Raw genomic sequence first — 27,494 nt, 5'->3', positions numbered from 1 at the left:
CGTGTAGGGCCAGTGGTGTTTCTGACACATTTGAGTGGGAAAGAAGTGTAAGAGGGTCACTGGGATCTTAAAAGAGCTCAAGCAGGTGCATGAATTAATCTCAGGCCAGTGTTTTGCTCTGCCTTATAGACCTTTTATATGGTTTGATGGTTTCCTGAAACAATAAAGCAAGCAGTCTAATTTTAGTGGAATAGGTTGTGTAAAGATAGGAGGATGTGTTTATTTATATTGCTTTTATAATGACTTTTTGGAAGAAAAATTTTTCTGTATAGGAATAGTAGCGCCGTAGGCCAGAAGCCAAGCCAAATAGCTTCTAGTAACTAGAAGCTCTCTAAAGCAACCTAAGATGGTTGTATATTGATGTATAAGTATAATGTTTACAGTGGCCACGAAGCCATTCATACCTGCACAATTGTGTTCATGCATTTCCAATTATTTTCCAAACCTCATGAAATGGAGAAGTTGTAAGTATTGTTGATCATCCCTTTAAGGATGGTATTTGCACCATGGTCACAGCAAATGTCAGAAAGACTGTTGAGATGGCTCTAACTTCTACACACAGAAACTGCCTAAAAAAGTTACTTTGGTTTAATAAATTCCTCTTATTGGCCTGTGGTGTAAAGTATTGTGCATAAATTATGGTCTATAATTTTGTATAAATGAAACAATGGAAGTAAGAAGAGCTAAGTATTGTACCTCTTGTACTTTTTTAACTCCCTGTGTTCCTTTTTGGAGTAGTAATGCATAAGAGGCAGATTTGCTAAATCCTGCCAGGGGACTGAAGGGTGACCTCATGAATGTTTATAAGTATTTAAAGGGTGGGTGTCAGGAGGACAGGGCCAATCTCTTCTCAATGATGTCCAGTGACAGAACAAGGGGTGACAGGTGCAAGCTGGAGCGTAGGAGGTTCCACAAAAACATTAGGAAAAACTTTTTCCCTGTGAGGGTGACAGAGCCCTGGCACAGGCTGCCCAGGGACGTTGTGGAGTCTCCTTCTCTGGAGACATTAAAGCCCACCTGGATGCGTTCCTGTGTGACCTACTGTAGGTGATCCTGCTTTTGGCAGGTGGGTTGGACTAGATGATCTCTAGAGGTCCCTTCCAACCCCTGACATTCTGTAGTTCTGTGTGAATTAGCAGTTTAGATAGTCATTTGTTTCTTGCCAGCTGCTGATTCCTCTTCTGCAGCTGTGTTAGCTTGACGTAAGTATGTTTGTCTCGAATCATAGAATGTTAGGGGTTGGAAGGGACCTCTATAGATCATCTAGTCCAACTTCTCTGCCAAAGTTTGTGCATTAGTTTCTTTCCTGTCCTTTAAGGTCAAATGAGCAGACGCCATGAGAAGGACCCGTGAGAGATTGGATTCCAGCTTCATTTGTGATGAGTAGCATTGTTAGTCCTGTTCCTTGGTGACAGGTACCATCTCATACAGCTGACTGAGGAAAAAAATCCCAGCTGATCTCTCCCCAGGCAACCACAGTCTGTTGCCTTGGTTCAGAGAGGTGAGGGGGGTGACTGAGAAGATTTAGTACTGGGAGGGAGACAGGAAAGTGAAGGAGGGAGATCCTTACACTGGAGCACTTGCATATTCCCTGGGTAACGTGGTAGTCAGACATAGTAACTAATAAATTGGATTAAGAGCATAGAATGCAAGCTGAGACTAGAGAACATAGCTGATCTCAATAGAGAACGACAAAAAAATTACCATGCGTTTTATCTGGTGGATTTAGTTCCCATGTGTGTTATGGCCAGTACTTTATTTGCCCAGCAGCAGAAGCAGATTTAGTCTGTGCTCCTTTGATACCATGCTGGTAAGTGTAAAAAGATTTTTGGTGTTAAGAATGTATATTGCTTTCCTCTGCATGTGTTGTGCTTGACTGAGAAGTGAGGTAAAACCTGGGCACAGGAGTAAACGACGAGGCCTTCTTTGTTAAGCCACATTATAATAAATCACAAGAGGTCAAAAATCTTCTGAAAGAAGGGGATAATTGTGCCCCTGACGTCTCAGAAGACTGCACTATATATGTTCTTTCTCTGTCTCCGGCTTTCTGGCTTTCTCTCTCTTTTTTCTGTTCTCACAACGCATGTACGAGACCAGGCTTTTTATGTCATACTGCAGCACTAGCACCAGCCCACACACTCTCTGTCTCTGGAGAAATGTAACCCTTCTCCCCTTTATCTTCAAGTAGATTTCAGTGATTTCTGAACTGAATATCTTCTGTCTGAAGGAGCATGTATCTGCTTAATCTGTAAAGAAATGACAGCCTAGGCTTGCATCAGTCACTTAAATACAGGCATCTAGTGCCATTTGAGGCACCTGAGGGTGCCCAAGACACCCACCCAGGGCTCGCAGATATGGCACAGGACCTGCAGGACGCCTGCGCTCTTCTGGAGCAGCAGCTGGGGACCAGGTGAGATACTCCAGGGCATCTCCAGTGGCGCAAGATGCCCATCTTGGATACCTGATTTGAGCCTCCTGTTTCTGGGCATAATGTATGTTTAATGTATAATATAACTGATCAGAAATTAAGTTCCTGGGTTTGTTTTTGTTTTGTTCTGAGGCCAAGTTGTACAAGTCTGTAATTATGGTGTCTCACTCTTGATACTGATGGAACTGCTCATACACGTAATTGCTTACTGTTGCAGGTAAAATGCACATGACTGAGCTCTCCAGCCTCCAGCTCTGACTGTGCAGCAGCTGCTCATGACGGGAACTTTAGTAGATGACAGACCATTCAAAATTTGTCTGGTTCACAATATTAAAGGAGCAAAACCTCAGAATTGTTAGAGCTAATAACTAAAAAGGAACATGTATATTTACACAGAAGGCTTTGCACTTTAGGGCTTGTAAAATCTTCTGTCAATTCTGACAGCATGCAACTTGTGAAAGAAGCGAAAGAGTAGATTATATAGCTTCTCTCTCTGAGACAAGATTTATGCTTTGTGTGCCAGAACAACATTAAGCAAATCCTTTTCTTCCTGCTAAAGACGCTAGCCACTTTGTAGCTCTCAAGAATTTTCTTTTTTTCAGTGATAAACATTACTTTAAAAACTTTTCCGTGCACCTGGGTAGTGACCAAAGACAACAAATAACGGAACAGGAAACCATAATTCAATTCTTTACTATATAGAAAGCTTTGCAGATGACCTAAGCAGCTACATTATTTATATGCACTGGCTTTTAAAGGAAATTGATACGTTTTTTGGTTGATGGAAATGGAAAATCTGTCTCTTTTGATGTATTCTGTGTACATTTAATCAGCTTTTAATCCATAGTTCTGTGCCTATATTGCTTTTCCTTCTATTTCAGAGAACAAGACAGAAAAGCAGGCATAAAGCATTCCCGGCAAGATGCCTTTCAAACATATAAATGTTTCAGGCCAAGCTGGCTGCACAACTTTAAATGCTGAGGGTTTAGAGCAAAAACAGTTACTACTGTTACTCATCTCAAGCAAGGAAATGTTTATTGGCAGCACTTGTGCTATATTTTTATACAGTTTTATTATGAATGCTGTTTTTTTTCTTTTTGACGTCTAAAGTTGATTACCCATTTTTTTAATACTTTTTCAATTCTGATTTAAGATTTTCTTAATAATTGAAATTTTTCCATGATATCAGAGCTGAAATTTATGCCAAGCTGCAAACCTGAAGACAGACTAGACTGCTCTGTAGATTGACTCCTTTCCTTTGACCTAGCTTGAGAAAGCCACACAGGTGGCAAATTGACTTCTGGCAGTGTTTGGGTCAGGAGAGGAAGCCAGTTCCACCAAGCAGCTTGGGTATATGCAGTTTCTTGGAAGTGCTTCCTTTACAGTTATATGTAGAAATACATCACAAGGAAAAGAGATTAGAAGAAAATTATTCTTTTACTGTGGCAGTAGTTTTCCTTTTTTTTTTTTTTTTTAAACTTGTGCAGGTTCCAGACGTTTTCATCTATGTGACCTCTGCAGCTGATACCACTGGCCAGCTCTTTGTATTTATAGGCAGGTTAAAGTTCAAGGGATCTTTTGGCATTGTGCATGTTATGATTCTTCAAGCAATTTAATGCAGTGTTTCTTTCTGATATTTATAGATATTTTCAGTTGATATGTGTCTCTCTTAGAGACAAAGAACTAAAGCTGAAATTTTCTATCTTTTTGTCTAAAATGACCAAGTAAAACAAGAATCTACATTCTGTCTTCTGTATAGTAGTTACAATATGCTTCGTTTATTCAGAACCTTTATCTATTTTTTAATCCATTGAATAATCCAGTCTAGAAAAATTGTCTTCTAAACACACAAGTGATCAAAACAGTATTTATTGCAGTTCCTGACAAGAAGTTTGGAATGCAGAAGTCCAAATCTGTTGGGGTGAGCAGATCTTTAGATCAGACATGTCTCCTTGCACAAGACCTCTCTCATGTGTCAAGTCTTGCTGGCTCCATAGAGTCAATTGGATCACTAAGTTAAACTTTGGATCTGTTAATATAAGTGGATAATTGTTCCTGGTCTGTGGAAAGTGGAGCTAGCTTAGATATTATAGATAGAATATACATATTTATGTGCAAATAGGTCTTACTAGGTGGTCTTAGCTTAAAATACAGAATTTGTCAACCCTATGTTGGAGCTGAAAATGTGTCTGCCATGGTTTAAAATAATGTTGATGATAATTTATTGATTAGCTAAAGAGAAACTTTAATTTTATTAAAAGGAACGTGAGTGAGAACTTTGTTTTCCTTATGAATTTTTACATATATGATTTTTGTTCCTCCTTCTCTGTTGATGCTTTACTACCTGGTCCTTTCTGAAAAGGTGTCTTGGTTGCCTGAAGTGTGTACATGTCTGAACTACAGAATCATGAATTAATACGCTTATTGTCATAGCTGGACATCCTGGTTCTCGTTCTCTCCTGGTGTCCTGGTCTGAGCAGCCATGTGAACTGGATTATAAAATCGTGGAGACTAGGAACTGGGAGCAGGGTGTTGTTTGGGCTGCTGAGAGTATCCCTGATAAAATGGACATTCAGCAGTTGGCTGATCTATACTTACGTCAGCTGAGCAGAGGTCTAATGTACTTACTGATTTAGAGAAACAGAACAATCCTTATCAGATGGCCCAGAGGCTGATGCATGTGAGAATCAACTGCTGAAGAAATAAAGCTGTTCTGTCATGTACCACTGTGAACATTCAGAAAAAAAAAACCTGACTGCAAAATGCTTCCACTGTTCTGTGCTCTGCTGATAAGAGGTTTTAGACAAAATACAGGCTTGGGTTTTCTCAGAAGATGCCAATTATTCAAACTTGAAACCTTTTCTGATGCTATATAATTTTTAGTGAAATTTTGGTTGAGAAGAAGATCCATTCTCATAGCCTACTTGATAAATTCCACATTATTTGGAAACAGCTTTTTTGTTTTCTCTCTGGCATAAGGGAAATGTTTGTGCTTTTGTTTACTGTGTGAAGTGATATGAATGCCTATAGCATTAAATGTAAATATAAAGGTCAAATATTGAGATTAGGTCAAATCTGAATAGGAACAGAACATGTGGCTTCAGGATAACTCTAACCTATTACTGTAATTACTACAAAATTAGATGTTATTTTAAAATTAACAGCTAAATAAGAACAGTCCAGTTCTGTAAGAAGATGCTGTAAATGGTCTGGCAGATCACATTATCATATCATATAATACAACAGTAAAGGAACTGCAGGGATATTTTTTTATTAATAGAACATGCTATCATGAACCCATATTACGACAGTGTTTATCTTTTTAATAATTATGAGCTGCTAGTTAAATGCAATGACAGGTCTAATAAATAGAGATTCCATAGGTGGTGTGAATAGGATTATCATGATATATTTATCTTAGTTTCTTATTAAAACTCAAAATATCTAAAGACCCTCTTAACTGACTTTTACGGGGTTCCTATAATCCTATTTATAAAAGAAAAGTTTCCATGTTTATTCACTGATGTAGGTCTGCAAAATGCTGTTTAAAGATTGTTCTGTTTAAATAAGATTTATTAGACAATATGTTTTGGAAAAGTGCCGCAGTTTTACAAATGTGGGATTGGGAAGTGCTGACAGGTTTCAGAAAGGCAACTAAAAACCAGCCTTATTCATCACAAGAGAACACTAGAACAAATATGAAGGAAAAGTAGTTATAATTTCCAAAGCAGACTTAGGCCTAACATGTATTAAATTTATAGTGTTATAAGGTATGCTACTGATAAATACACCGATGCTCGTTTATTCCACTACCATCAGAGAAAGGAAAATTTGAATTGCTTTATAAGCCACCTAAAATTGATAGTTTAAGACGTAATTTTAAAGCCACCTGCTAGTAAAAATCTGGTGGAGTTACACAGAGTGTGCATAAAAAGATTGCAAAATCAGACAATTATTTTGTTAAAGATTATGTGTTTTTTTCTCTTAGAATATGTAATGCCATTTCAAAATCATTCTGCTGTGTACTCTGTGTATAATTTGGAGCTTGGAAGAGGCTACATTGATGGAAAATAAAAAAAGGATTGCAGTAGAAAACATCTACCTTGGTCAAGTCAATTCTTGATATGTAACAAGAATAGCGGTAGGGAAGGAAAGGTGGTTCTCGGTGAAGTTTAGTGCTAAGCCACAAGCTCTGGTGTAGATGTGGATATGGTAAGAGACAGCTTGATGCCTGTGTTGTTTGAGAAATACTTGCATAACAAATCCTTCTCTGTGTGGGTGAGCTGCTTTGTCTCGCAAGTCCCAGAGTCCTGGAGGGGTTTTTGGAGGTCCCAGATGTTTTTTTGGGGGTCCTTGCTGGCCCCAGTCACCTGGCTCGGCTCCCTGTTTCTTCAGCTCTGTGGGACACCAGCACAGCTCTGCTCGTGCTGAGGATTTTCAAAGAAATCTGTCTGGAATTCTTTGTCAGCTCGACCTGTAGTGAAAAGAAGATATGCTACAGGATTCAGGTCTCAAATTGATATAATTTATGATTTAATATATTTTCAGGGCTGAAACTTTACTTGAGAGCATTTTAAATGAATTAAGCACAATTCATTTGAAGCATGACTTGTGCTTCATTGGCGACAGCAGTGAAAAGTATCTTTCATGAACTGTTAGTCCATATATATCTTTATTATATGTGTGAGGTATTCATGTACGTCTAAAGGACTCTTCTTATATGTCTTTGTAACAGGAGTTGTTAAATGACTTTGTAATGGAACTTGTAATATATGCTGAACTAAAAGAGGATCAATGAAGATAGTTTCATTTAGAAAACATTGATTTTGTTTCTTCATGACATTATACCCAAGTGTATCAGAAAACACATGTGCTCATATGAACTGGTATAACGCCCCTGTGTTCTGTGAGGTTCATGCCAACTGCAGTTCTGGCCTGTCATGACTAACACTCTTACTGACATCAGCATTATAACGCAGAGCGATGAAGATCTAGGGAACAGTTGTCTTCAGTCTTAGAGAGCGTACAATGTTTCCTATTTACTTGCTTTCTATTAGTTAGATGTTGAAAATACATATGTTGAAATTAGATGATGAAAATACATCTTCTTAGAACAGGACTCGTGAGAATAATCTGCAGGAAGCTGCCTTGCCTAGTGACTCAAGTGCTATAGACTTGCCATTTGTTGCCAATATTTCATATATTTCCTATCAGCGTAAATAAACATTTGAAAAAAATTGATGAAGTCATACATCTAAAACTGTAGCTGTGTATTAATAAAAGTCCTCACTAAGTAAGCTACACAGTTATGGGTAGTATGTTTTGTAGATGAAATGCAAGGTGAAGGGTGTCTGTCTGAGTGCAGGGAGTTGAATAGCAGGGAAAAACCCAACCAGACACCAACAAGCAAAACTGGAAAGGACTAGGCTCAGTTTAGAGCAACGGTGTTGGGGGACCAAAATGAAGGAAGGCCTGGAGGGGCAAAATTTTTCTTTCGGGTGCGCTGTACCAAGATTGGAGGAAATGCGAAATAGGTTAAGGATCACGACTAGAAGGTGAAAGAGGAGAGCGGGTACCCATGAGTCATGGCAGGAGTACGTGGAGAGAGCAGGGAAGTGCCTGTGTTCGGGCAGAGGTGGAAGCAACCTGGACTGAACAGAAATATGAAAGGCATAGCAGAGGAAAAGGGACAGGTTTTATTGCTGTAGCTTTTGCACTTTTATTTATGTATCTTAGGGCTAAATTGAAAAATTAGTGCTGTTTAAAATAACCTGAATAGTTCTACTCAGCAGCTTTCATAGGCTTCTGAAAGAAAAGGCCCTGTAGGTGCACAAGACAGTTAGACTTATGAGGTTAATGTAATTAATGGAAAAGAATTTCAGCCTGGATTTTCAGCCTTGGAATGTTAGGACAGTCTGATTATAATCAGAGCTGATAGAACACAGGGGTGAACCTCAGAAATCCACCTCACAAAGGAATTATTCTCATGATTAAATTATATGTTGTCAGATTATGTGTTGTTATGTCAATCTATGATCAAATATGTATCTGCATGTCAAGCTATTCTGTCTCTGAGTGGAACCAATTAATTCCTCCTACTGCAAAAATAATTCAAATCCATGTCAGACAACTCAATAGTATAAATGAGGTCGTGAAAGTTTAGTAAATTTTTATGTCATTTCTGTAATCATGTTTGTGGTTGAGCTGCCAAGATCTCTTTTTTTCACTATATCAAAATCTATCAGGATGGCTGTGGTTGAGCAAGCGCCTTCAACTCTATTAGCCCAAAATAATTAAAACTTCTTTGATTAATTCGCCTTGAGAGTTATTGTTGTCATTTCATGAGAACAAATTTGAAAAGGTTTATTAGTTTGCACTGTAACAATATCTTACTCTGCTGTTTTGTGCTTGTTCACTTGATGCTGCTCTTAGTTAAGTTTTAGTATAAGTATTCCAGAAAAGAGTTTGAGTTTAACTATTCTGGATTAAAATTTAAAATAAATGCAGCTGATGTAACCTCAAAATAATAATCATAGTGAATGAAAAGCTTAAACAAGTAGTTATATACTAGTACATTTTGAAAACAAGAGTAGAAAACACTTATTACATGGCAAAGCATACTTTAAATTACTCCCTGGATTAACTTCATGTTAAATCCGATTCATCATAATACAAATACCTTTCTTTAATACCTGATCTAGGATCTACAGGAGGAAAATCGTTACATTGATGTTACTTACATTTCTTCTTCGTGTAAAATACATTAACATGTATCCATGTATCCAATCTTCTAGTTGCACATGCACTTTCTGTACAGAACTGTCAGCTGCTTCTGCAGATCTCTCTTTAATTTTACATTACTGAGTCTTGGGCAAATTTCATCACAAAAATACATATTATTGCTAATTTAGTTAGTGTTTTAAATGTCAGTATCGCTACCCTAACTTGATCACATTTTATTTGTATTTCTTGTCTGACTGTGTTAGGGAAGGGCTTTAACCTGACTTCATTGCATACCCTCAGTTAATCAATTGGGCATTTCAGCACGAGTTTCCTAAAAAGGAAGTAAATCTTTCAACAACTGTTGCATTTGCCTTAAATATTAAAAGGCCTGGACAAGGGAAGGAGAGTGGATGTTGTCTACCTAGACTTTCAAAAAGCTTTTGACACTATTCCCCACAGGATTCTCTTGGAAAAACTGGCTGCTCATGGCTTGGATGAGCATACGATCTGCTGGATAAAGCGCTGGCTGGAAGGACAGGCCCAAAGAGTGGTGGTCAGTGGAGTTAAATCCAGCTGGCGGCCAGTCGCAAGTGATGTTCCTCAGGGCTCAGTGTTGGGACCATTTCTGTTTAACAGCTTTATTGATGACCTTGATAAAGACATCACTAAGTTTGCAGACAACACCAAGTTAGGTGGGAGTGTTGATCTTCAAGAGGGTAGGGAGGCCCTGCAGAGAGACTTAGATAGATTGGATCAATGGACCAATCTGAATGGGATGAGCTTCAACAAGGCCAAGTGCCAGGTCCTGCACTTGGGCCACAACAACTCCAGGCAATGCTACAGGCTTGGGGAAGTGTGACTGGAAAGCTGTCTGGCAGAAAGGGACCTGAGGGTTCTAATCAACAAGTGGCTGAATATGAGCCAGCAGTGTGCCCAGGTGGCCAAGAAGGCCAACGGCATCCTGGCCTGTATCAGAAATGGTGTGACCAGCAGGAGTAGGGAGGTGATTGTGCCCCTGTACTTGGCACTGGTGAGGTCACACCGTGAGTATTGTGTTCAGTTTTGGGCAGCTCAATACAAGAGGGATGTCGAGGTGCTGGAGTGAGTACGGAGGAGGGCAACAAAGCTGGTGAAGGGCCTAGAAAGTAAATCTTATGAAGAGTGACTGGAGGAGCTGGGGCTGTTTAGTTTGAAGAAGAGGAGGCTAAGGGGACACCTCATCACTCTCTACAGCTATCTGAAAGGATATTGTAGAGGTTGATGCTGGTCTCTTCTCACAGGTAATTAGCAATAGAACAAGGGGGAATGGCTTCAAACTGCAACAGAGTAGGTTTAGGCTAGACATTTCTTTTCACAGAAAGGGCAGTCAGACATTGGAATAGGCTGCCCAGGGAGGTGATTGAGACACCATCCCTGGATGTGTTTAAAGGTCATTTAGATGTGGTGTTGGTGAATATGGTTTACAGGTGGGGTTTGTAGAGTAGGGTTAGTGGTTGGACTCAATGATCTCAAGGGTCTTTTCCAACCTGAATGATTCTATGATTCTATGCTACATGCCCCAGCCTTATGTACGCTTTTTCTTTTTCAATGTGTATTTAATTTATGTATGGGAATGCCTCTAGCAGCTTTGGCACTGCAAAGGTTTTAATAAACTGAAGCAAAGTTTCCAGATATGTATTTATCTTCCAGTTGGGTGTTTGGATTTCTTTTGTGTGAGGTCTATCCTTGCTATGGTAAAAAAATGTGTTTTATTTTTTCCTCTTTCTTTCTTTGTGTTTCACTGCATGAAATTGAAATCTCTGGCCAATGTTGTCACTGAAATCTCTCGCACATCTTTCAGAATTACATCTTTCAGAATGACAAATTGCTTAGAGTCCACAAGTTCCTTAAATGTTCCTTACAATAGACTTTCTAGTCATCAATAATCATAAAATACAGCATTAAGACACCCCCAAACCCACAGAAATAGTAATCTGAGATACATATAAAATGACTTGGAAGACTCACTTCCTAGTATGGTCAAATGCGATGTTACTGAACATTGCATAGCAGATACCCAGCCAGGGCCCTGGCCCTGATGTTCAGGCCATATGAGCACATAGAGAGTCTGTAGCAGTTCCTGTCATTTGCTGACCTAGGAAAGGGTGGTGGCCACCCACAAAGGTGATATCCGTCTGATTTGCTGTTACCTTCACATTGTCTTTCCAGAGTGAAACCGCACTCTAGTGTGACCATTCTTGATCTTTAATGGCAATGAAATCTGAGAGACGTTTTGTCCCAATAATCACAATCGAACAGGCTGTAAACACTCTCATTAACCCTAAGCTTGATCAAGGCACACGTGCAAAACCACACTCACCGGAATGACACTGTTCATTAGCATTACACTAAGTTTCCCTTTCACCGTTACCCATTCAAGAACGTCCAGCGTTACATACTCAAGACACCAAGTAGACATCTGCGGACTTAACTAACGTATTGGTAGGAGACTACTGAACAAGGTACTTTCTAATTTGCATTAATTTCTTTAAATTTAATTCCTGTATAGTTTGCTGTAGTATTTGTTTATGGTGTTTATTCAGGTAAGCACTCCCTCATGATCAGTGCTTGGATTGATTGTTACTGTATTAAAGCTGGCTTGTTTTTCCTGGGAAAACTACTGGCTTACTTCTCTGAATAATGTTATTTTAGATTAAAGTGAATAATTCAATTTCAAAACTAAGGATTCCAATACAAAATATGCTGCAAGAGAAGAATCTGAAAAGCAACAGAAAACAAAACAACGTATTGTTTGAGACTATGACAGGCAAATCACAGTATGTAGTTACACTTTCTAACACACTGTTTTACTGCCTATTTTGATTTTTTTTTTAATACACACAAGATTTTCCTAAATCCTTAGTGTGTAAACAAACATTATCTTGTAACATTCAATGAAGAATTTACTAGTTTTGTATTCTGAAGCTAAAATGTAGCCATGTTCTTGCATGAAAAGAACAGGAATACTTTGCAGAGAGACTGAAGGATAGTGATTCATTCAGCAGAGCTATGAAAAGTGAAGCACAATTTAGCAATTATGTTAGTCATGACCATAAGAGGGCTGAACTTTTCAGGTTAGATTCCACAGCCCTCGAGGAGTACATTTAGGGATGCTGTATTGTCATCACCTTGAAGAATTATTGTTTTAATTTCTGAGTCCTAGAAAGGCACGGATGTAAAGAACAGAATTTTATGTTATTAAAAGCTGATTTTGAAATTTTCATGTAAAGCAGTGCTTGCCTAGAAGCTCAGTAATTTTTCAGCTGAAAGCTTTCTGGTATAGTATTTTCACAGATAACAAACAGAGTATTTCTAAGCAATTTCACAAGGAAATAAATGTTACTGGGTGAATTTAGTTATGTGGTTCATTTTGAAATCAGTGTAGGACATTTTTTAGAAACCATTGCGGCAGTGTATCGTTTAGCAGCTAAGAAAGATGGTCATTGTGTTGGACAGGAAGCCTGAGAATTAGTTTTAGGGGTTTTTTTTTTGCCATAAGAGCACAAGAGGTGCTTTATAAGGCACAGTCCATGTACTTTGCTTTAGGAAAATGCTGGATCTGATGCTGTATTTTACAGGACCAGACATACAATGGTGTGATTCCTCAAACCTGACTGATAATTAATTCAAGAACGTTCTTTCTAAAACAAAGAAGCACCTATGTCTATGTCTTCTGTAAGAAACATGACACATTCTGAAAAATTCTGCTGTAATCCATCTGGGCTGAGAGATATCTTTTGTGTTATGTTTTCTTTCAGCTCGAGATGCAGACATGTTAAGTAAAATGTTGTATTCTGCAAAATTCTTGATGAACAAGTATAATTTCTGGGTTACTCCAGTCATGAATATCCTCTGAATATTGTCCCGACCAGTTTGTGTGCTAGGTGCTGAATTTTCAATCTAGTCTGCTTATAACATGTGTAAATTCTATGCAAACAGGCAAATTGTATGCGAACAGCTACATATATGATGAACACCAAAATATTACAATAATATCTTGTACATGAATTACAGTCTATGTTTGCTGTATTTTCTAAGTTAAAACAAGACAAAAGTAGCATTTTTGGTGGTAGATTCTGCGACTATACCTTCTGAGGGATGCTCCACTTCAAACCTGGAACATGGACAAATTAGGAGCTATGAAAGTACAGTCACTTTTTAGTAAATAGTGTAATAGTCAAGTTAGTGTAATAGCATGTTTTCAAAGCAGGCAAGACAGTGTAAAAATGGTTGGGCTTAGGACATTTGCTTGGGACAGATGAGTTAAGGCACTTTGTGGGATGTGTAAGAACAAAGACCCAAACTGATCAAAACCATGAGGGCAGCAGAGGAAAACCTGAGGCAGTTCTGTGGTAACAACCATGGTGCCCTCTAGATTAGAGCAAGGCTTTGGTTCACCACTTTCTGCATAATACTTTCACACTCGGTTAGTTTTGTTTTATTAAATGTGGGAGGAACAGGGGAAACTCTTACGGGTAGCACGAATGAAGGCAAAGGAAACACCAGCAGGTAAGGAATGGCCTCTAACTCAGTTTACCTTCCCAGATCTACAAAGCCTGAACCCTCTATAGCAAGGTGTCAGGCACTTCACAGGCTGAGGAGAGTGGCAGCTATATATCAGGGATTGACTACACATGGTTTTTTTATTTGGTTTGCTACATTTTCTGTCACAACTGTTTTCAGGACAAAAATGAATATGCACGTAGCCCTATATACTATACGCTGGATAATGGGTTTAATGTGATACTGATCAAGAATAGCTTTCTTTGAAATAGTCTCTGACTTGTTTTTGTTAATTCTACTCATCCTGAAGTATTCAAATATGGAGCTATTCAAGGATGGATAGTGAATTGCAGTTTCTTACCTGACCCTAATTCAAATTTAGTTTCTCAGGTAGACAAATCCTAGATCAAGTTCACACATGTAAATACAAATGATCTTGTTACATTTCATATTTATGATCATTCCTAAAGAATATAGGGGAATAGTTCACCCATTTGATTCTTCTCTCTTTTAAACATTTATACAGCTCTCAAGTGTGTTTAAGCTTTTCTAATGTTCTACTTCTCATTACCAAGACTTACTCTGAAGTACTTTGATTTGGCAATTCTTCAGCAGAGCATTTATTTTTAACAATTCCAAGTGTCAGAAGTTAGTTTTGCACATAACGTAGTGTGATGGATTATAGCATCTCCTTTTTTTCTTTTTTTCCCCCTTCATTTTAATTGCAGTATTGCAATTTTAAATAAAAACTCTATTCATATTTTTACATTGTCATATACATTACATGTACTATATCCTTTCTTCAGAACCACTGAGACAGTAATGATTTTACAGCAAAATTGAACTGTAATTACTACGGCTGTTGTGCTCCATCTTTTGAATAAAAAATTCTTCTAGTGAAAATAGATTTGTTGAAGCTCTTAACTATTGAGTAAAAAAGAATTCTGAATTAAGATGGTGGTATTTTTTCTACAACATTTTAGGCGAACTAACATAACTCTTAAACTATTTTAATATTTTATTCAGTAGTCTGTAATAGTTCCTAATGCAGATATTTATGGGTTTTGCATTTTATAATTTTATCCCAACGCATAGAGATCTGTACTTTGTTCTTCAGGACCCATAATACACTTTAAAAATTGAAGTGTTGAATTGGCTCTGTCATCCTATCTGGAAGGTGTGATTGTGTATTAAATGTATAACTTTAATATTCTAGTACTTTAAGTGTTTAAATTTAATTATAAGTAGGAAAGGAGGACTTGTAAACCAAATAACAAGTTAGAGCTTGGATTGAAGTAGGATTATCTTGGTTTTTATGTTGATTGTTATTTTGAGCTGGTAGTCCAGCTGAACCAACTGCACTGATTCATCTGGTAGCATAACTGCACATATCTATGACCCATAAGCCTGTTCTGTGGAAAGAGTTTAGCAGAAATCCTCCCACTGTGAAATATCTTGAAAGGTGAATCAGATTGTTTTGGCAATATACGGTTGAAGATATATTGTTACACGTGCACTTGCGCTGTCAGATATAGGGGGCCATAATTTCTAGAAAAAAGGTGGTGAAATGAGGCACAGAGATATAGCAGGGGCTATTTGGCCTTGTTCTTAGATTGAATGTGAGGGACTGCTATTTCAAAAACCTTTTCTTCTGTAATATATTTTTAGATAGGTCCTTCTGTAACTTCTGTTGACTTAATATAACATCAGTGGTAAGTTGTTTGAGAGAAATGGAATGGAATAGTAAGCATACTAAGCAACCAAACAGTACTGCGTTTCTGCTCTAGCTATGGTAGTCAACAGGTCAGAAATAACTATAAAATCATTTGTAAATAAACACAGAGGACCCAGACTACTTACCAGGACCTAGATTCTACAGCACAGTGTCAAAAAAATCTGTAACTATTAATGAGGCAAATTTAAAAGTTACCAGAAGTGTTAGCTCTAAAGGTTTGGTGATATTTATATACGTTGACTTGTGGTATGCAGCAAAGAAATTCTGTCCTGGTTCTAATTTCTATCTTAGGGAAATAAAAATGTTAATTATATACAGATTATATGGTATTTAGTGTAGTCTGGTTCCACAGAGAAATTGCAGAACAAAATTTCCTTACTTTAACATTAACAAAGGCTATTTCTTGGGTTGTTTGCTCATACACGGCTATACCAAGTAGAGGAAAGGATGCTCATGGTCAGTGTCATAGATGAAGATTCTTTGATCCTTGGGCAATGATGTTTTTAGTGCCACTCACTAATCTTCTGTCCTTACCAAATGCAGAAGTTGCACCAAAAAGGTTTTCAAAAGCCCTCACAATGACAACAACATATTTTCTTAGTAGTAGTCTAGAAAATATTTTCATCACAAAGTTACCAGGTCTGGTTAATGTAGTCTTAAATGAGAGAACATCTATTGACTTTTTATATGATATCTTGTTCTTAATGTTTCTAAAAGGATTTTCTATCTCTTTGCATGCCCTTTTCAAAGGATCAACATTAACATTCTTCAACATAGGTTTTCTGGTCTCAGGGAATTAAGGGGACATTAAGCACATTAATTCCGGATGGGTGTACCAATGACTTCAGGGTGAATGAGAGGAGAGATAGGATAAGAGTAGTGAGACATCTATTTCCAAAGCCTTATCATTCTGTGGTAATTGGTAAGTTGATAAAATACCGTAGCAGAGTTTCAAGAGCAGCTAAAGCAAAATGTAGTTCCCAGCAGTATAAGCAACAGGGGGAACATGAAAGGGAGAAGACAGACATTTTGTGACCATTAAATTTATCTGTTTGCTGACAAGAGATTCTCCATTTGCTGGGCGTTGTGATGAGATCAGATATTTAGTGCATCGAAGTCATCTTAAAACTGTCTGGATCATGTGAAGGGAAGAGGGATTGTAGTGTAATACTGTTGCCTGAAGAATTGCCTTCTAGCAGGAACTCTTTTGAACCACCAAACATGACTCTGGGACCACCCCTGGGACAGAAGTAGGTCATGGTCTTTCTTACAAGTTTGGGAGGCACAGTCATGATGACTGGGAGCTGTGAGGTAGGGCTAAGAGAGTTCCTCTGAAGCACAGGTAGCGAGACGTGCCAGGCCTGCCCTCCTCTGATCAATTCCAGTGGCACAGAGGTTTGGATACAAGTTTCTTGCTGGGACACAGAGCCAGCACTCAAATGTATGTGTGAGGTGCTCTATTTAGAAATATCCTTTTATTGCCATGGAATATTTTTTAAAAAATAATGGAGAGGACTGCTTTGGAAGATTTAGAGGCTTAACTTCTGCCTTGTAGCAACTTCTTTGTGCTCAAAGCTGCTGTCTGCAGCAAAAATAAAGCTTTTATAAGGAAATAAGGGCTATGTGCCTTTTCTGTGTGTTTATCGCATTAGCTCCAGCAAATAAGATATATTGTAATTCTTCCGTCATCTTCAAGCCTGATTTCTGGTAGGCGATGAGTTTACATTTGTCCCAGCTTGTTGTTGATAGCTAGATTATGATGGAGACTTTGAGACATACAGACTGTTCGAGTATTTGTCAACTTCAAGATGAAATAGCTTTAGTTATCATTCTGTATAACATATATACAATTCAGGGCAACCTTGTAGTTAGAATGTTAATCTTCAGACAAAAATAAATATTCAGCAAAAGCCGTTAGAAGGGTAATTTGCAATTTACAAATCAGTCCTATAGATTGTGCGTTATTTGCCTTTGATTTCAGGGCTCGATTGTGAAATGGGAGTATCAGATAATGGAAGTGGACAGTGAGACAATAGAAATAGCCATAGAGTTTAGGGTAAAGGAAGATGTGTTGATTACTTGTTGGATCTAACAGAAGACACTTGAATGCATGTACATATTAAGTCACTTTAAGTTTGAGGGTTTTCTCATTAAGCTTCAACCTGGAAAGCAAACCGAATTAGCACTGATGATGGTTCATTAGCAGAAGCAAGAGAGGAGTTTGAAATCACTTAAAGCTTGGGTGAAACAGGTTTCATTCTGTACCTTGGATGTGCACAAAGGATGATGGTAGAAATTCATGTGTGAAATTTTTTGCTGATGAAATACATTGAGTCTGATGGTGAAAGCTACTTCTGGTGAGAGATACAGCAGGGAAGAGCAGCAGCAACAGATGCCATGAGTCTCCTCCCCTACGGTGTCACCCCAGAGCAGCAGATGATGATGATGGTGGAGATGGTGAAAGGTTACAGAGCTGCAAAGAGCAGACCTTTAGTGTTGCCGAGGTTAAGACATGAAGGCTTCTCAGGTGCTTGGAATTTGTTTGATCAAGTTTGCTGAGAGTTATGCAATAAATCAGTAATGATTTAGAGAGCTTGTATCAGTTTATGGTTTCAGGTGGAAACCATGTGAAACTCCATGGCTTTCTGTGGTTTCAGCTAGATGCTAAAGAAGACTTAGGAGTTTTGACTGTTTTGATTAAGCCTTTAAACACACTCGAACCTCTTACTAAATGAGACCCAAAGGATAATATTTACACAGTATTAGAGTGCTAAATAATTAATTTATAGGATGAGTAAGATAAAATGAATTGAAGCCTAATAGAGAAAGCCTGCCTGAAGGAAAACCACTTAATCTTACATAAACATGATCAATATTTAAACAGCCAGGGCTGTTCTATCACCACGAAAATGCACACTTTTATCATTAAGGAAGTGTAAATTTCTATGTGTCTTATATAGCTGCACAACTTCTATTTTAATTCTTCAATATGGGACTGAAGTTTTGATATATCAAAATGTCGGCTGAATTGCCAACAGATTCAATATTTATTTTCTAATGACTGAATCATAATTACAGATCAGTGTGTACCACTCATATTCTTAAAATAATCATGAAATTAGTGTGATGTGTGAAACCCTTAGCAACCACAAGGCTTTTTGTGCATATGTTCAGACACAGCAGTGACTGAGAAGTAATTTCATAAAATACATTTTCAGCACCGAAAATGTGATGTATCTTTCTTGCATTCCTTAGTAGTGGAATTTATTGAAACAACATCTCTAATTGGAAAAAATATTAGGTAACTGCATTTTTTATGATTTTGGGGAACTGAAATGCACACCAAGACCTGAGTCAAGAGCTGTGGGTTCTAATCCTTGCTCTCCATTGATGCGCTTGCCTTGCCTTTACGGGCAAAAGGGCAGCATGTTTTGCTTCACCATAATGTAACCTTGAATTAAAGGTTAGCTATTTTGAAGCCATGTTACTTGGCCACACTGTAACAGCAGGTAGGAGCAGGGGAGCAAGAGTGGCTGCCCAGAGGGAACACTTCTGAATCTTTGTTGCCATATACTGGATTTTTCTCCGGTGTCTCTGGTCCATTTGTATGATCAGGTCTAGTCTTTCATAGCCATGTATTACATCTGTGCTGGGATCTTCCTTTTTCATGGTATTTGCCATCCATCTTGCAGAAAACACACATAAAAGGAATTACATCCCTGTCAAGGGAATTATATTCTCCTAATAAAAGCTTTCTAGTAATCTGTATGTTGTAGGGTTTTTACTGTAAAAAGTGAGAGCATGGACTTTATGCATAGTCCTTTTTTATTATTATTACATTTTTTTTATTTCTGATCTATGTTATTTTAAAGTATTTGTTGGAATGAATGGTATATTTAGAAAAATTTCTATTTTCTACATGGAGATTCTTAATTGAAAAGTGTAAAAATCAGATTATATCAATTCACATACAAATAATTGGAATTTGGGAAATTTCTGTAGGGAATTTTAGAATTCAAGTGAAATAGTGATAAGTCTTATTTGTTGTGACTTTCCGAAGATGCTTTGCTATTCCTGTTTTGGATTTCTCCTGGTTCAAATGTTTTCCTGAATCTTAAATGTGTAGGTATGTAAAACAACTTGGATTCTGGGATTGGGCTGTTTTAACTAGATGAGGTGAACTTCTCATTGTTAATGATTTGGAATTGCTGGATATTGGCCTTTTTTCAGAGTGTTCAGCTGAGGAACTACTGAGTGAGCAATGCTTTCTACACGTTGTGAAAATTATTCAGCTGATTATCACAAGAGTTACTACGAGTAGCAAAACTGATTTCCAGTTTTCATTCTAAATAGTTTCAGACTAAAATTTCCTACTTCCCCAAAGTTTTAAAGAAGTAATGGTGTTTAAATTGTAACTAACCATATTATCAGAGTATAGTTACTCTCCTCCTCTTATATATTTAATCTCACATTACATAACAGCCCATTTTTAGTTTACAATGTTCATTTAGAAGGTCAAATCACTTCTATAATAAAAATTACAAATATCCACTTAATTGTCTGATTCAGTATTAAATAGTCCAAACAAAACATGAAACGATTGTTTTTACAGAAGATGGTAATTTTTTCTGTCCTTTAACTTTTTAACACATTGTTAATATTTACTCATAATGTTTTCAAGGGATTAATACATTCGGCACAAAACTAGGCTTCTCTTAAATAGTTCGTGGGAACATAACAATTTACAACTTGTAATTGGAATTAACCGACGTAGATAATTTTTAAATTGGCATGGTGAATATTGAATATTAATAGAATTAACTATTTATTTGCAATTAGCATTAGCATGCATTTATTATTTTCAAAGAATTACTCGTGTTCGCTGTCCACCTTCAACAGTGACTTCCATTAATTTCAAAATATGATAGGAAGCACAGTTAGTTTACTTTTTACAGTTTATTTCATTTCCCCTTTAATAGGATCTGTGACGAAAGCCAGCTTTTTGTGCAAAGTTTCCAAAACAATTTTAAGTGAAGTCCAGATGTGTAAGTTTGAAAGCTGTGTCTTTGCAGTGCTCAGTGGTGTGGAGACTCAGATGTCAGATAAAGGCAGTCTTTGGGAAAGCAGACACATGAGTCTTTTTCTCAGGTTCGGAAGTTAACTTCAGACTGAATTTTCCTCTTCTGGTTCTTGAAGACTGCTAAGCCTGAACCTTTAGCTCTCATTTATTCTCAGTGATCACTGGTAATTTGTTTTCACTTGGAAAAAGAAGAGGCAGTCTTTAAAACCTGATATTGAAATTGTCTAACTCATCTGCCTCTCTACTTTGTAATCTCTGTTCTTAAATAATCCCAGCCCTGGCATCTTTCATTGTTGTCTTTTTAATCTGTGTTTAGGACAATTATTCAGTATTTCCAAACATATTTCTCTTGTTGTGACCTTTGCTTGATTCCATAGAAGAAAACATTTTCTCCTGATGACATTGCAGAAAGTCTTTTTTAATCACTGATTCCTTATCTTCCTTTTTTTCCCCTTTTGTTACTGTAGAAATTGTAACAGGAAGCCTTCTAAAATAATCTAAAATATATCCTCAGTAATTTGGTACAGCCAAATTTAATTTATAAATTCAAATTTGCAACAATTTTATTGAGGAAGGAGGGAAAAATGAGTCATGATTTTGATATTGCTAATTACTACTTTTTGATATTGTTAATTACTACATTTTCTTCTGGTTTGCCTGTGTGCTGGGTCTCAAAGCTAAACATGGACATCAGCTGCATGGGGTGTGTTGGGGGGTGAGAACCAGGGAAGAACGGGTCCTGGTACTCTCAGAGAGAGTCCTGTTAAAGATAGGTAGGAGCAGAGCATGTTGGGATTGTCCGTAAAAGCTTTTAATACCACAGCGCTGTTAATGGTGTTCACCCAGTGTGACAGAAGACAGTTCCCCACCCACTCTCCTTATTAGTTGCAGATATCTCTTTCTCCCTTATAAACTTGGGCAGCTAGTTTTCCAATGCAGTTTTCAGTTGTCCTGATAGAAATAATCTTTCTTTTTCTCTGTAAATCTGTTTCTTTCATTTTGTGTCAAGTTAACTTCTTTGCACTTTAAAACAGTCGAGACAGTCCATTTTTCTATTTCACAAAATAATCCCTGCTGTTTTTTCTTGTTGCTCTCTATTCGTTCTCGGTAGCACACTTTACAGACAGGGTAGTACAATAAACTCCAATTTGAAGTAGCAGTTCAGGTTTCTAATGGTGTTTCTGATGTTTGTTTTCAATTTATCACCCCTAATTAAAAGAAAACAAACAAACAAAAATACTGCCCAATACAGCTGGAGTAATAGTTCTTTTTTGTTACTTTTCCTTGTCTTTTTAAAATTTTGTTGTGCAGGATGCTAGGCTATGAGTGTTTAAACACATGTTGGTTTGACTTATACATAGACATTCTTTACTAAACTGTTAGTTTCTTTACTCCAATGTCAGCTCTTAAACTCTGTGGCATAATATGTTGAGTGTATTCAGATCATTCACACGCTGTTACAATCCACTTAATTTGCCTGCACTGAAAGTCCGTTTTTCTAACTTCTGAGGGTAGGCCTCATGATTATCACCTCGTGACTGTCCAATCAGTAACCTTATGGAAGGACTTTATTGCTGTGTCCACCTTCCTAGTGGGAAGCTGTACCATAGATAGATACAGATTTTTCTTGGAATTGTACAGCAGAGATTGGAGGCCACTGGGCACAATGCCACACAGGATATTCAAGTTAGATACCGGGGATAAAATAATCCATTGTGAGGCTGGTTAAACATTGAAACAGGTTGCCCAGACAGACTGTGAAATCTCCATGTATTCAAAGCTAGAGTGGAAATGTAGTTTCCAACCCAAATTATCCCATGGTTGTGTGATTTTACAAGTCTTTTCCAACCCAAATGGTTCTATGATTCTGTGACAGACCTGCACTGGTTCAGCTACACTCTTGAGGACATCTCCATAAAACATGGATGCATGACATGACAGAGTCCTGGTTGTCATTGAATTCTGTGGATTCCATCCTTTTGTGATTTCGTAACATCTTCAGAGACACTTTAACTTTGCTTGAGTAGCTTTTCCAAATTGCCCACTCTTGTTGTCTGCATTCCTCTTGGAATATTAACTATAACTACAGGGCAAGTTACTTCATTTGAGTGCCACCCAACCAGCGAGATATTGCAAGGTCATTGTGGCTTAATGGCTCCTTCAGGGATCCCTTTCCTCCTACAAGTGTGAAAAGGACTCCACATATCTGTTATCTAGTCTATGCCCTGAGAAAACCTAGAACTACTGGAGATTGTAGGATTTGAGGCCATTGGCCCCACACCATAAAATAGTGCATTTTTAAATTCATGTGTGCTTCTCTGTTGGAAAGTTTGATTCAGAGACATGCTTGATCAGACATGGAGGGAGCAGTGCAAGTGGTAGAACTACCCTATGGCTGTTTGCAGGTAGCAGTGATGGGCAATGATACTGCTAGACTCACCGGGGTGCTTTGACGTTGGTGCTCAAGAGGGATTGGATGTGTGTTTGTGTGAGTTACTGAGGAATAAACATCCCAGGAGAGTTACAGTGTGTGTGGTGTGCACTGCAAGGCAAGCGTCTCTAATTAGCTTCTTCAGCCTATTGGTACGTCTGAAGTGGAAGGAGTTACGTACTGGATCTGCCTCCCCGTGCATGAAGTTATTTCTGTGTAAGAGATGTGCTCCCGCAGCAATTCATCCACCCACTTCACTTCTCTGACAGAAATTTTTAACACAAAATTTTCCGTTCCATTGATATGCAATGCACTGTGTAAAATATTAGGTAAATATGGTTGCTAAGAGCCTTACGTGTGTTATGCACTATGCTAATTTGAATTGAATTAAGACTTCGGAGAACTGAGGAGGCTCTTCTTAAAACTGCATTTGCTGAAATTATCATTGCAGGCTTGGATATAATTATACTTAGACCAAATAAACAAAAAACATGAAATGAGGCTGATGATGAAACAATACTTTCCTGGTTTGTGAGAGATTTGTTTTGAATATCATTGCTTTTAATAAAGTCAAATCAAGTACTGCATATGCCCAATAGAAATAATTTTAGCCTATGTAGCATATTATTGTATAACATATTGTTTGTTTTCATATGTGCTCCTTCACATTACGTGATTTTTTTTTTTCTGAAAGTAAAGTCAGCTTAGTGCTGACTCGATTTCAATCCACTTTTTAACTAAATGCTTTTTTCCCACATTTGTTTCACGTTTCATGCACATAATAATATTATTTCACTGCAGTTATGTTAAAATAACGATGTACCTTTAGTTACAGAAATCTTTATCTTATATGATACAAAACTGTAGGCTATTTCAACTCAGATTTGCACAGAGAGAAGGAAAATACCCTTCAAGTATCCATTTAGTCACAGCTTTACACAGTTACTTATAAGGTTTTCATTTCACTCCAGTGCTGTGACTACTCTGGTTAAGTTGAGCAGTGTCAGAAGTGTTCTCATTACAGAGTTTAGGAAAAATCTGGTATTCAAGGAGCTTGTCTGTGTAAGTGTATTGCCGCAGAGGCATGAGTTGATGCATTACAAAATCCCCTTTGGGCGTATCCATGCTTGTAATGTAAAAGAAAGTTCTCAAAGCTAGAAGTAAAAGCACACTTGGGAAAGTATTTAGATTTTTGTAATGCCCTGAGCACCACCTTTCATCTGGTATAGTAATGGACTCCCTGTAAACACAGAAGCAATGGAGCTCCACATTATCTTCTGTGTTTAGAGTATAAGAGCTTCTTAAGAAATACAAATTCTGCAGCAAAAAGATACTGAAGGCTTAAATAAAAATTAATGACATTTAAAGGAGGCCAAAATCAGTACATTGTGGATATTAAGAAATTATATTCAACCTTCTAAGCACATACAGATTACAATAAAACTACTTGAAAAGTTTTATTTATTATGTAAACAAAATTAGAGACTCAGACATAATAGTAATGTCAGAAATTGGTAAGAAATCACTCTGATGGTAGTTACTGAGCCCTCTCTGACTTACTGGGATGTATCCACCTTTCCTTACTAGATCGTACAAATTTAGCAAGCTGTAGAAGTGTACAACGGGTCATTGTTATGCACGTTCTAAAACCGGAATTTTTAAAACAAGACAAGAGACACAGTGATGGTCTCTTGCGCCTATGATAGCCATTGTGTTGGCTCCAATATTTCAAATAGAGTATGCAGTCAGTGAAATTTGATATTGGCAACACACTGATATTTTCTTTCTTTTCCCCCCCCCCCCAACAGATTAAGATGCTTGGTAAAGCAGCTGGAGAAGGGTGACATTAATGTGGTGGATTTAAAAAAGAATATTGAATATGCAGCGTCTGTTCTGGAGGCAGTTTATATTGATGAAACCAGGTAAGTCTGAGCGGGGAAAAAAAAACAGGAAAGGATGTTTGTAATAATATTTTAGAAATTTGATCTTTGCCTGCAGTTGTAACTGACATGAAAAGAAGGTCTCTGGACATCAGAAGAACCGTATGTGGCTCTTGGGTCTTTTAGTGACAAAGTTAAAGCAAGTAAGATTCCAAAGGTCAAATGTAACCATCGTCTGGCAAATTTGCCTAGTTCTCGTCTCCCTTACTTGTCAAATGTCCATCGTATAAAGTCACAAGAATTTTCTGAAGCATGGATTTTCTTTCCCCCACAGGCCACATATCAATGATCATGATGAGGACTGTATCACTGAAAAAAATGGGCTGTTTTGGAATGAAATGCTTACAGAAATGAGTCAGGATATTATAATCTGGCCTGTAAATACATAAATTCACGAAAAGCTGTGATTTATTTTAAAACGTTTGATGCTTTTTTTATGATTATTGTTACTGGCAGTATTACTGGCAATCATCTTTAATGTGGGTTGAATCCAATTAAATTAGAAGTATTTGGCTTCTTGAAGGAATTTTAAGGTATTTACTACATTAAAGTTAACGATAACTTATAATTTTTATTTCAGCGATGTCCTGCTCTTACAGTGCATGATGCATGTCCAACTCTGCAAAAAAATGACAAAACTGTGGTCACAGGGAAGGCTTTCCTGAGCAGCCTCTCAGCTGCAATACAGGTCTAAGGGACACTTTTGAAAGTGGTGTTGGTGATCCCAAGTCAAATACACACCTTGAAAAGCATTAGGCACCTCAGTGGCTGCAAAAGGGCTCACGTGTGTTATCAAGTTGTTTACAGATGCACTTAAATTAAACTGTGCAGGCTTGCACTAGCCATCATATGTGACTTCTGGGGGACTGGATTTGTTAGAAAAAATTCATTCAGAAAACAATACATTTAAATTAGATGTTTTAAAATATCAGTAGTTAATATGCCACTGTGGATATATTTCTATCAGTTTTACTGGCTGATTTAAGGTAACGAAACTTCTTTTATATTGAATCAAAGGTTGATTTGTGGATTTACATTGCTTCATAGTTGTATCTGTAGTTCAACTGATAAAGGGAGACAGATATAAGAAATGATAAGCAAACTTCTCTTTGGGCTCATATTACTACAACAGAAACCATATAATTTCATTTTTCAGTAATTGTTCTAAGCATAAATGTTTTTGACACGTCTCCTGTGGAAGATCTCTGTCCTCTCTCCCCTGTATTACAGGATACCCCGTCACCACTGGTGCTCAGAGCTGAAGCAGATATTTTGCATTAATAACCATGGGAGCTGTGTCAAAGCTGTGCAGGGGACAAGGACAGTAACCACTGATTATTCCTTCCATACACCTCTCAAACACTGTGATTAAATGGATATAGTATCCACAGCTCTTCCTGATCAGTAGGACAAGGATATGAAGATAATGTGGAATTGAGTTTCTAATCTGAAGCAGCCTCTGTGGAAATGAATAGTATCATTACAGTGAGAAATCTGGTCTTGCTGGCTTTGTGTGGGAGCATCAGGACAAGTAATAGACATTTCATACAAAGAGAGAAATAATACACCTGAAAAATATGTGGGCTTTGGCAGCAAGAGGTGCCTTATATTTTTGCTGCAAGCAAATCTTTAAATAAACTAGTTGCCCTCATAGGTTGTGACAGCAGGATTATTAAACTGCCCAAATGAAAAGAAATATACATAATTTTATAGTGGTTTGGAAGATTTTCATAGTCCTCAGGCTATTTTCTTAATCCAAGAGGCATTATGACCACATAATGGTGACTATTCATTTTCAGAAATTCCACTTCAGCATATGAATAAAGCTTTTGCTCTTCCCTAGCTCGATGCACAACAGTGTTTAATCTTAGCTTGATGCACAGCAATATTTAATCTTATTTATTATATTGCATCCAGTATTTTGTAGAATAATCTGATTTTTCACTGTACTGAGTCAGAAAGAAAATACTCGAGACAGGTGTCTTGTTTTGCTCTAATTTCTTGAATACTTTTGCTCTCCAATGCAACCTCAGATTTTGTAAATCTACCAAAGTTTGGCAGCATTCATTATATAAATATTCATTAAGCATATGGTATAGATATTTCTGAAGTATTTGTATATAGACATATAAAATTTCTTGCCCATGTTACTTAGACTATAAGTAATAGTTAAAACTGAAATTACTTTAATGAAATCAATCTTACTGAAAAATCAAATCTTATGAAATCAAGTCTTATTCTCTTATTTTTAGTGGATTGCATTTTATACTCTGTATTTTTAATTTTTGTTTATAGTGGTTGATTTTGATTTTAATTTCTCATACTTTCAATGACCAGTGTTCTATAGTCTAAATCTGCACTAAAATTTTTAAAGATAAACACACAAAGAAAGTCTCTTCAGCTTCTGGGAAGCTAATGTTTGGGGAACAAAAGCAATGTGTCATTGAGTCAAATGGCAATGGAGGCTGGAGTTGGCTTGTTTCATTACATTTGTCCTCGTTCCCACCAAAGAATACAGGTTCTTTGTCCTGCACAGAGCTACCGCTGTTGGGAGTCTGGAACTGAGTTTATTGAACTCATTAGTAGATTAGAAATAATAGTTTGGATCATAAGCA

At 37.4% G+C, this 27,494-nt stretch overlaps 1 protein-coding gene across 1 annotated transcript in view; it reads left to right on the top strand.

The window, feature by feature from the left end:
* Positions 1 to 27,494, top strand: part of LOC104274614 (calcium/calmodulin-dependent 3',5'-cyclic nucleotide phosphodiesterase 1A-like) — a gene marked incomplete at its 3' end in the record, with an annotated part of 77,676 nt that overhangs the window by 38,004 nt on the left and 12,178 nt on the right. The window contains exon 2 of the mRNA XM_009870301.1: positions 24,748 to 24,861. Coding sequence (XP_009868603.1) covers positions 24,748 to 24,861 — 114 coding nt within the window. The remainder of the gene's footprint in view (positions 1 to 24,747; positions 24,862 to 27,494) is intronic.

This window comes from Apaloderma vittatum, unplaced genomic scaffold (assembly GCF_000703405.1).
Source record: "Apaloderma vittatum isolate BGI_N311 unplaced genomic scaffold, ASM70340v1 scaffold3825, whole genome shotgun sequence".
In the NCBI taxonomy this organism is placed as follows: Eukaryota; Metazoa; Chordata; class Aves; order Trogoniformes; family Trogonidae; genus Apaloderma; species Apaloderma vittatum.
This window is presented reverse-complemented; position numbering and strand designations above follow the sequence as displayed.